This window comes from Sorex fumeus, unplaced genomic scaffold (genome assembly GCF_029834395.1).
Source record: "Sorex fumeus unplaced genomic scaffold, SorFum_2.1 ptg000128l, whole genome shotgun sequence".
NCBI lineage: Eukaryota > Metazoa > Chordata > Mammalia > Eulipotyphla > Soricidae > Sorex > Sorex fumeus.
Window position 1 is genome coordinate 26,316,812 of NW_026606185.1, and position 11,470 is coordinate 26,328,281.

The window sequence follows — 11,470 nt, forward strand, 5'->3', positions numbered from 1 at the left end:
GTTTTTGTTGGCAGGGATTAGAGGAGGGTGGAGTTGAGGATTGGTATGTTTTTGTTTTGTTTTGTGGTGCCAGGAACCGAACTCAGCCTCATGCATGCAAGGTATGCTCTGCCAACCAAGCCACATCCCTGGCTCTGAGAAACCCAGTTTAAAGGGGAAGTCTTAAGGCTTGCAAGACTGAAAGATAAACATTTCATTTTCATTAACTATAGAGATAGGAAAACTACTTACAAGCACGCATGTTACATCCAAATAACTGTTGAGAAAACTATCAGGAAAAATGCATATCTCTGCATTTTTACTACTAATTTGACAAAGGTGAAGATTTTACACATACATATACATATATATTAATGTGTATATATACACATATATATGCACTATATATATTATATATACACATTATGTATATATAAATACATGATATATATTATATATGTGTATATATGTTGCCATGCACTATAAAGTTCAGCTAGCACTTTCCTTTTGAAACTTTTTGATGAGGGAAGCAGTATGTTGATTTACGTGGTGAGATAAACTTTACTAGTTTGTGAAGCAAACATTTTATATTACCAGCACTTATTTTTAAATACAGTGATAATTATCAGCCTATTGAATAAGAGCTTTCTTCGCTTCTAGTCAGTTAGCATATAACATTGCCTGCTATTCATACTAGTGAAAATTTTACTAGTTTTTATTATTAGTATTATGCAGATTTTCCAGCTGAAGAAAGAGAAAAGAAGCTGGCTTCCTGCTCAAGACACCGATTCCGATATATTCCTCCTAACACTCCAGAGAATTTCTGGGAAGTTGGTTTTCCTTCCACTCAAATTTGTATGCAAAGAGGTAAGAGTAGACTATAACATTTTGGGATTTTTTTTTTAATGCTGTATATACACAAGTCTAACCTGTTAGCTCTCTCTTTGATTCTCTTTACCTTCTGCTCTTAAAATGTGTGCTGATTTTGTGACATATAAGTAGATTTTTAACTGTAAAAGTGTACTCTTCAGCTTTTCAAGTAATTTTTTGCCTCAAAGATTATTTATACTTATTTTAATGTGATTATATATGCACTCAAAACATCACTCAAATTTAGAGAAGTAACTTTATTTTCATTCTGCCATCAAAATGACTTAAAAACTTTACAATAAAGTTGCTGGCAACATTAAATTGTTGAAAAATGAAAGAGCGTCTTTTCAAAACAAGTACTCTGAATCGTATATTTTACAACATTTTCTAGGAAGCTGGGTATTTATTAATCCTATCTGAATAAAATGGACCTTTGTTTGGACAATTATTGACATGAAACTAGCTTCTTCATATATCACACCTTAATGTAATGTGAGAAATATATGAGTTTTCATGTTTCAGATATATATAAACAGAGTTGTGTCTCAGTGGTAAGGAACATGCTTTATATATATGAGACCTGGGTTTGTTTAATACTTGGTACCACAAAAAAGAGTTCCAGATATTTAATGCACTATAGCACTGTCCTCCCATTGTTCATCGATTTGCTCGAGTGGGCTCCAGTAACGTCTCTGTTGTGAGACTTTTTGTTACTGTTCTTGGCATATCGAATATGCCACGGGTAGCTGGACAGGCTCTGCCAAGCGGGTGGGATACTCTTCAGTAGCTTGCCGGGCTGTCTGAGAGGGACAGAGGAACAAACCCGGGTCGGCCGTGTTCAAGGCAAACACCCCACCCACTGTGCTATTGCTCCAGCAATATTTAGCTGGAACAATATTTAATGATAAGTTTTTTCTAAAGATTCCAAAACTCTTTAATGGCTGTTACCTTATTTTCCACTAACAAAACAAAACAAAACAAATGCCCCTCTTGACATGATGTCTCTGCCTGGTGATCAAGTAGAATTAAACAATCTGGTTAGAACCTGGATATGTACCCTTAATATGTACTAGGGATATGTCAAAATACAGTTCTCCCCAGTGACTGGGGAGACACCTTAAAACCGAATAATGTGAAGAATATAGGGACATGTTACTGATATAATAGCTATAACAAAAACTCCCATTTATTTATTGAATCACTATGAGATAGGGGCCAGAGTGATTGTACAGCGGGTAGGCACTTGCCTCGTATGCAGCCAACCCAGGTTCAATCCCCAGCACCACATATTGTCCCCAGAACCCTTCTAGGAGTGGTCCCTGAGCACAGAGCCAGGAGTAAACCCTGTGTACCACCAAGTGTGGCCCAAAAAACATACAAAATGAATTACTGGGAGATACACTGGCAGAAACTTTTTTTAAAAAATTATTTTATTAAAGAGTCATGAATTTACATGGGCTGGAGCAATAGCACAGTGGGTAAGGTGTTTGCCTTGCACACGGCCAACCCAGGTTTGCTTCCTCCGCCCCTCTCGGAGAGCCCAGCAAGCTACTGAGAGTATCTCGCCCACACGGCAAAACCTGGTAAGCTCCCCGTGATGTATTTGATATGCCAAAAACAGTAACAGCAAGTCTCACAATTTGTTGTGAGACATTACTGGTGCCCGCTCGAACAAATCGATGAACAAGGGGAGGACAGCTACAGTGCTAGATGATTTATATTACTATTAGTTGAGTTTTAGGCATACAATAATTCAACACCATTCCCTCCACCCCTGTCAACTTCCCTTCACCAGTCTTCCCAAAATAGTCATCCAGAATTTGTAGTAAAAAAATATTTAGTATTTAACTTCCTCTAGGAGACAGAATAGGAAAGTGCTTAAGAACTTTGGTTCTGAAGTAAGATCATGGACAAGGTTCTTCCTCTTCCACTGCCTAGGTTTTTGTAAACTTCAGAGAGTTATGTTATTTAACTTCCCAGGCACCATTACCTCATCAGTGTAATAGATATATTAGAAGCTGCTTCAAAGGAATATGAGCATCATCCGAGATAACCGACATAATGTTACATATTTAATCACTATTACCATTAATATAATTTAAAAAACTGGTACTAATTTGTGAAATTATTTGTCAACATTTACTAAAAATTAGAAGACCAAGTAAAGTAAGAAGGTATTAAATAAGACTAAATATATGCTGAAAGAAATAGATGTTGCAAATACAGTCTTCTGAATTTGTAATTTTCTTTTAAGGATACATTAAAGAAGATCTTGATCCTTGTCCTCGTCCAAAGAGGCGGCAGCCTTACAATGCAATGTTTTCACCGAAAGGCAAGGAGCAGAAGACATAAACGTTCAAGCAAAAACAGGACCTATTTTTTCTTCTTAGTTATTTATAGTTAAAACTGATGTTAAACATTAATATTTTGATCTTCTTTAAACTGATTTATAAATCATTTTTCTATTGAAAATGTTTTTGAATGGCATTTACCCACCATACACATCTGTTTAAACGGTGGATAAGTTTGTCGGATTTTCTTGCTTTTGCACCTTTAAAACAATAAGGTGCTTTCATTTTGCACTCTAACTTAAGAGTTGTTGATGTACTTTATTTGTTAATACCTAATTACAATTTTGAAAATAATATAGTTGTAGTCTGTGATTTGTTACCTATCTTATTTTTCTTCTCCTCCATCTTTCCTTGCTATTTACATCCAGCAGTGACTTCGTGTTAATCACTACAAATTTTAATTCTCTTAATCATTTGGCCCTCCGTAGGTTGTTACAGTGTCTGACATTTAAGTCTTCTAAAGGGCTACATATAATAGTCTTTAACCTTCCAGTTTCTTCCTTCTGTTGACCTGAAATAAGAACAGTATTCACACTCTGTATTAAGTACTATTTTTTCAAGATAGCTGCAAATATCAACCGTTTTACCATAAACAGTAGTTTAACAATATCCTCTGATTTGATCATAATGTTACAGCTCTTCAAATGTTCTTTTGATCATCCATGGGGTTTTTTTTTGGGGGGGGGGTGTTGTTTGGTGTATTGAGTTATCTTCCTGTGGGTTCAAGTCCAGATATATTATTTTCCTGTATTAATTTATGTTAAGAACATCCTTTTTGTGAAATAATTTCTCTCTTTTATACCACTTTTTATTCCTTTAGGACCAGTTAAGATAACTGACCAAATCTGTGCTGCCTTTTTATTCTGCTTTATGAGTTTTCGGGTCATTCCCAAGTATCTCAGGGGTTACTCCTGTCTCTGCACTTAATTATTCCTAATGGCTCAAGAGACCTTATGAGATGCTAGGGATCAAATCTGGGCCAGCCCTGTGCAACACAAGCACCCTAACCATTACACTATTATACCATCCTTGTGCCACCTTTGTAGTGATATTTTGTTTAGTAAATTTATGTGTGTATTGCTTTGATCCATACTTTGACAGTATTATGTAATATGAGTACTTGAGTCACTGACGAAATGGCTCATGAAAATCGATAAAGCCATATCATTCCTAAAAACCTCTTCTTTTTTTTTCTTTTTTTTTTTTTAAAGGGTTTGACTTACTCAAGATCATGAGGATTTGTTGACTCGAGTTATTTTCTGAATTTTGCAGTTTTAGGTTTTCTTTTTTTTTTTTTTTAATTTTTTTTTTCTTTTTTATTAGTGAAACGACATGAGGTACAGTTGTAGATTTACAAATTTTTGTGCTTGGATCTCGGTCATACCACGATCAAATACCCATCCCTCCACCAGTGCCCATTTTCCACCATCAGGATAATATCCCTCCCCCCCATCCTCCCATCCCCCCATCCCCCCCTGCCACTGTGGCAGGGCATTCCCCCCTGTTCTCTCTCTCCTCCTGGGCGCTGTGATCAGCCAAAGAGGCATTGAGTGGCGAACATGTTCAGTCCAGTCTACTTTCAACCTGCATCTCCCCTCCTGGGAGGATCCTCTAAACACCCTCCACTTGGTGTTCCCCTTTCTATCTGAATTGTCCTTTCCCCTAGAATACCCAGCTGGCCTCAAAGTTATGGAGTAATTCTGGTGTTGCTCTCAGCTATTCTTGGGTATTAATCTCATATTTTATTATTTTATATCCCCCAGATGAATGCTATCTTTCTATGTCTATCCCTCTCTTTCTGACTCATTTCGCTTAGCATGATACTTTCCATATTGTACCACTTGTATGTAAAGTTCATGACTTCATCTTTTCTAAGAGCCACATAGTACTCCATTGTGTAGATGTACCAAAGTTTCTTTAACCAGTCATCTGTTCTTGGGCACTCAGGTCTCTTCCAGTTTCTGGCTACTGTAAAGAGTGCTGCAATGAACAAACAAGTGCAGATGTCACTTCGGCTACACGTTTTTGCCTCTCTGGGATATATTCCCAGGAGTGGTATCGCTGGGTCAAATGGGAGCTCAATTTCTAATTTTTTGAGGAACGTCCATACTGTAAAAACTTCTTCTTAATTTTGTCTTCCTCATTGGTAAAAGGTTCTCATGTGAATAAATTAGTTTGTGTTCTCACAAATAGGATATAAAAAAAATCATATAACTACCTGTTCTGCATCAGATCCCTATATATACATTTTTAGGCTCCAAATGTGAAATTTTGCAGCCCTATTTTTGCTTCTACTCCACACTAACCTTTCCCTATTAGTTATCCTATGTTTTTGTTCTCTGCAAGCCGTCAATTAATCTCCCCCAAAATAGGAACCATATATTGGTATATTTTGCATCATATTTTTTTCTCCTAATCTTCAGATAATCTTGTGAGTTTATGTATCAGCTATATATTATTAAGCTGGGGTGGAGGGTGAGGAAATGCATCTTAAGAAACAAGTTAAGCAAACAATGACAAGATTTTTCTTAACACATGTTTAAGTGTTTGAAGTTTGGAGGTCCAAGGCCTATTACTCAGTTCTGTGATTCATGGACCCAGTATTTTGGTTTTCTGCATGCATACCTGATGTGGCCTTCATCCTCATGACTATAAAATAGGGGCGGAGGGGGGCAGGGGGCAGGCAGGTGGTGCATGTTGGAGAGATAGTAGTAGGCAAGGCCCTTGTCTGCATGATGCTGATCCTGGTTTGACCCCCAGCACTACGTGTGTAGTGACTCCTGAACAGCCAGGAGCACTGCAGGGTGTGCCCCCTACCCCCCCCCCCCCACACACACACAATCAGTAATAAAATTTAAATATTTGGGGCTGGAGCTATAGTATAGTGGGTAGGATGCTTGCCTTGTATGCAACTGGCCCAAGTTTGATCCCTGGCACCCCATATGGTTCCCCCAAGTTCTGCCAGGAGTGATACCTGAGTGCAGAACAAGGAGTAAGCCCTGAGCACCACTAGGTGTGGCCCCCAAAACCAAAACAGGTTGGGCCAGAAAAATGGTACAATTAAGTGCTACTTTACACACAGTTCATCCTAGTTTGAGTCCCAGAACTTCAAGTTTCCCCTTAGCACTGTCAGGAGTAAGTCCAGCACCACTAGGCACAGCCTCAAAGTGAGCAAAAAAACACACCAAAATTGTTAAGCTATCTCTAGCAACATGACCATGTTCTAGGTAGTAAGTGGGGGAAGGGGGGGGAGAGGGGGAATGTGTGTCTTTGGGGAAGGAAAAGGAGAAAAAGAGAGAATGTATGTGTGTGTGTGTGTGTGTGTGTGTGTGTGTGTGTGTGTGTGTGTTGCAAAGTGATCAAACCTAGGGCCTAGGTTTGAACCTAGAACTTGCCACACATGAGGCAAGTTTTACTAAACTATATTCCCAACCCTGTGGGGTTTTTTTTTTTTGGTTTGGTTTGGTTTTTTTCACTATTTCAAAGGTTTAAAACATTGAATGGCTATAATGCATATTCCTCGGCACTGTGATTACCCAAGCACCTCCAGGGGCAACCCCAAGCACTGAGCCATGAGTAACTCCTGAGCACCAGTGGGTGTGACCCCAGACCCAGAGTCAAAATACTGCTTCAAGAAAGCACCTGGCAAAATTCAGTTTCTCAAAAGTGAAAATTGTCTTCTAGTAATTCAGATAAAATCAGAGCCCAGCATTGCTGAATTCCTGAATCAGAGTCTAGATCTGTCATAGTAGAGTGTTTCTAAATTCCAAGCATCAGAGATATTAAGATTTGAACAGAATATAAAGTTGAAACACTGTACTTCCAATGAATTTTAAAGATATTTTGGACTGTGATTTACAATATGTGCATGATAGGGTTTCTTGCATACAATGTTAGGATAACTAATAGGGGAACAATAAAAGTGTGGCATAGAAGCAATAATAGGGTTGCAAACAACTCATATTGTGCTATTTAATCTGAATAGCTATAAGTAGGCTAACTGCTTAAGATGTGTGCAGATTCGAGCTTGTTTAAATTTATTCCACATTAATGAGAACTGTTACTGTAATTTCAAACATAGTGGGGAAAATATTTTTATGAGTTGCCACAAAATTTTAATTTATTTGACAGTTCTACAGGTTGATACTTAGCTTCAGGAGCTTGCACATGGAGTACTGTGTCTGTGCCTTTGCCAGGACTTACCCTGTTCTAAAGTCTTGTGTCTGTTATGGTCAATCACCTTGTTTGTGTTTCATGTAACGAGGTAAGTTGTAACCATATACTAGTCTAGAAATCATTTATTGTTCTTTTCACCAACTTGCTTATCCACCTTTACTGTGATCCTAGTATATGTTGACATTACTGTTTTAAAAAATTTTGTTTGGTTTGGTGGTTGGTTTGTGGGTCACACCTAGCTGTACTCAGGGCTCTTTCTTGACTCTGTGCTCAGGAATCACTCCTGGCAGTTATCCAGGGCCCCTGTATTGTGCTGAAGATTTGAACTTGGGATGGTTGCATCCAGCCCTGCTATTTAACTCTTAAGGAACAATTGCATTTTTCTTTCCTTCCAAGTTCTCAAACAGGAACTCATTGGAGACCACAGTCCTCTCATCTCATTGAAAGGGTTTATTCGACCTCTTTTTCACTTTTTGGGGGTCCACAGTTGGTGGTACTCTGGGGGCTGCTCCTGGCTCTGTGCTCAAGAGTCACTCTCAGAGGTGGTTAAGAAGCCATGCAGTGCTGCAGACCAACCCTTGGCCTCCCACATGCAAAGCATGTGCTCCTCCCTTTGTACTCTCTCCTACTGTACATCACAAACTATGAGAATAAAAGAGCACCAAAGATTTGGAATTGAATTGAATTTAGTTAGCTTTCTGTCTTCAAATACTTGTTCTGGAAAAAGTTAGTTGAGTAGCACTGAGTGATCCTCAGGACCTTCATGTATTTCCACATCACCCTGTAATTGAACACCATCCCCTCTAGCATCCAAGCACACCTGCTCCATGGACCTGCGGCAGTTTTGAGGGAGGGTCAGATTAATGACCAGAGGCCATGCTGGACTCATCTCTGGTTCATGGCGCTTCTGCATAGAGCCACAGTTCGAGAGGAGTGGTTCTATCCACCCCCATCTGACGACAACTTTGTAAGCACATTCATTTATTTTTTTAAAAACATTTTATTGAATCACCATGAGATACACCCTTACAAAACTGTTCATGATTGGATTTCAGTCATACCGTGTTCCAGCACCCAACTCTCCACCAGTGTACATTTCCCAGCACCAGTGTCCCCAGATTCTCTCCCATCTCCCCTACCCCCCCCCCACCTGCCTCTATGGCAGGTGCTTTTCTTCCCCCCACCCCTGCCCCAACATGATCATTCCAAGCTATTATTGTCATACTGGTCTCTCCTCTAGCTTACCTGCCTTCATCCCCACACACACTTGTGGTTCCAACCATTGACCAACCCCTAACCCCTGTTTTCCCTTGCCATGGATATTAATCTTATACTATATATGTATATATATTATAATATATATTATACCACAAATGTGGGCTGGAGCGATAGCACAGCAGGTAGGGCGTTTGCCTGCACATAGCCAATATGGCCAACCTGAGTTCCATTCCTCCGCCCCTCTCGGAGAACCCGGCAAGCTACCAAGAGTATCTTGCCTGCACGGTAAAGCCTAGCAAGCTACCTGTGACGTATCTGATATGCCAAACACAGTAACAAGTCTCACAATATTACTGGGTCCGCTCGAGCAAATCGATGAACAACGGGAGGACAGTGACAGTGACCACAAATGTATGAAATGTATGCAGTCATTCTGTATATGTCCCTCTCCTTATGACTCATTTCACTCAGCATGATAGTTTCCTGACAGCTGTACAGTATTCCAGTATGTACATGTGCCATAGTTTCTTTATCCATTCGTCTGTTCTTGGGCACTCAGGTTGTTTCCAGATTCTGGCTATGGTGAATAGTGCTGCAATGAACATAGGAGTGCAGATGTTGTTTCTACTATGTGTTTTTGGGAGCCCCAGTGTATATTCCCAGAAGTGGTATTGCTGGGTAAAATGGGAGCTCAGTTTCTAATTTTTTGAGAAAGTTCATAGTGTTTTCCAAAAAGGGTGGACCAATCGGCATTCCTACCAACAGTGGAGAAGAGTCCCTTTCTCCCCTCATCCATGCCAAAACAGGTTGCTTTTGTTCTTTTGGATGTTGCAAAGTCATTCATTTTTTTTTTGTAGGAGTATTGCTATTAAAACCTGTAAAAGGAACACCCAGAGAAGGCACAATAAAAAAGATACAGCCCAACAGTGTCTTAAATATAGAAATATTTCATGTTTGTTTGATGAATAAGTAATGGATAAGTCTGAGAGACAGGAAAAATGCTTCATGCTGAGCTCTGTCAAAACTGGGCAATGGTGCTTATGCCTCAGCGTTTTATGGCAGTTAATTCCCCGTCTGTAAAATAAGAGGATTGACAATAAAACCTTTGCATTTCCACCAAATTTCACCAACTTCTCCTAGATAATAAGTACCCTTCAGGTTGATGGACAGAGGGCAGTTTAAAAATAAAGAACAAGCCCTTCTTAAGACCAGGTAGTACAGAGTTAAGAAACTTGCCTTGCATGTGACCAAACCCAGTTTGTCCCCCTGATAACTCAAACCTATCCACCCTCTCTACTCCCTGCAACAAAAAGAAACAAAGAGAAGTATCCCAGTAGAGCCTGGAAAATCAGGGCCAAAGAGCCAGCTCTGTCCATGACCAACATAGCCAGATCATCAAAGTGGAGGCTGCAAAGAGATGGCTAGCAGAATCCAGAGCCCATGTGGTATATGTAGGTACAAGAGTCAGGACACCCTAGGTTCAATTTCACAATATCAGACAATGGCAACCCGTGACCTGAATACTCATCCTCTTTCCTGAAATTTATGTTTACAACTCCAGAAGACAGATACAAAGCAGATGAGTGGTTTCTTTCTCTTTTTTTTTTTTTGTAGAAGTATTGCTATTAATTCAGCCATTGATTAGGTTGATTGAATTGGGCATGAACTCCACCCTTTTTTCCCCCTTTTTATAATTTTATTTATTGAATCACTGTGAGAGCAGTTACAAAGCTTTCGGGTTTAAATCTTAGTCATACAATGAAACACCCGTCCCTTCACCAGTGCCCATTTTCCACCACCAAAACCCCCAGTATACCCCCCATCCCACATCCTCCCCCTACCTGTGGGGCAGATGATTTCCACATCACTTTATTTCTACTTTGATTACATTCAACACTTCGACACCAGACCCACCATTATTATTTGGGATTTTACCCCAACACTAAGATCTGCCGAAAAGGCAACAGTAGACAATTTGTTTTCCACTGCTGATTATGAATAACAAGATGTTGTACGGCCGTGGTGGTGCACGATTTTGAAATTTCAAAATTTTAACAATTAAATCTGGAGAGGATTTCTGCCAAAACCTGCTGAGTTCCAAGATTTGTTCCTGAGTCTCTTAGATTATGGCTGTTAAGCAGTTTGATCAGGAGCTAGAGAGGTCGTTTGTGGGCGGCAACCTGGGTTCTCTTTGGGACGGGAGGAAAGGGCCGGCTCCACCCCCATCCTACAACACCCTTTGCCCCCTGGGGTCGCCAAGGGGGAGCAGCCAAGGCACAAAATTTATTCCTACCTGGGGTGGCCCAGCGCCAGTAACCTATTGCAGGGACCAGACACATTTCTGCCAAAAGCCACTGGGTTCCAAGATTTATTTCTGAGTCTCTGGGATCATGGTTGTTAAACAGCTTGATCAGGAGCCAGAGAGGCCGTTCATAGGCAGTGACTCGGGGTCTAGTTGGGGTGGGGAGGAAAGGGCCGGCTCCACCCCCATCCCGTGAGGCCCCACATGTCTCTTCACTGCAGGCCCAAACTTGACTGTCCAGTGGCCTCTGGAGGATGGTGGCCACTGAGCCACCAAGGTGGAGCAGGCAGAAGGACAGCACCCTTTCCCCACTGGGGTGGCCCAGTGACAGTAATCTAATGCAGGGTCTGGATGCATTTCTGCCAAAAGCCGCTGGGTTCTGAGATTTGCTCCTGAGTCTCTGGGATCGTGGTTGTTAAACAGCTTGATCAGGAGCCAGAGAGGCCATTCGTGGGCGGCAAATCGGGGTCTCGTTGGGATGGGGAGAAAAGGGCCGGCTCTACCCCCATCTCGTGAGGACCTGCATGTCTCGTCACTGCGGGCCCAAACCTGACTGTCCAGTGGCCTCTGGAGG

At 40.7% G+C, this 11,470-nt stretch overlaps 1 protein-coding gene across 3 annotated transcripts in view; it reads left to right on the forward strand.

Moving 5' to 3' along the window:
• The window catches only part of RBBP8 (RB binding protein 8, endonuclease), a 72,316-nt gene extending 68,612 nt beyond the window's left edge, over positions 1 to 3,704 (forward strand). For all 3 annotated transcript variants that reach the window (XM_056137979.1, XM_056137981.1, XM_056137980.1), the window contains exons 18-19: positions 705 to 846; positions 3,104 to 3,704. In XM_056137979.1, coding sequence (XP_055993954.1) covers positions 705 to 846; positions 3,104 to 3,201 — 240 coding nt within the window. In that variant the 3' untranslated portion in view covers positions 3,202 to 3,704. The remainder of the gene's footprint in view (positions 1 to 704; positions 847 to 3,103) is intronic.
• Positions 3,705 to 11,470: the final 7,766 nt, after the last annotated feature.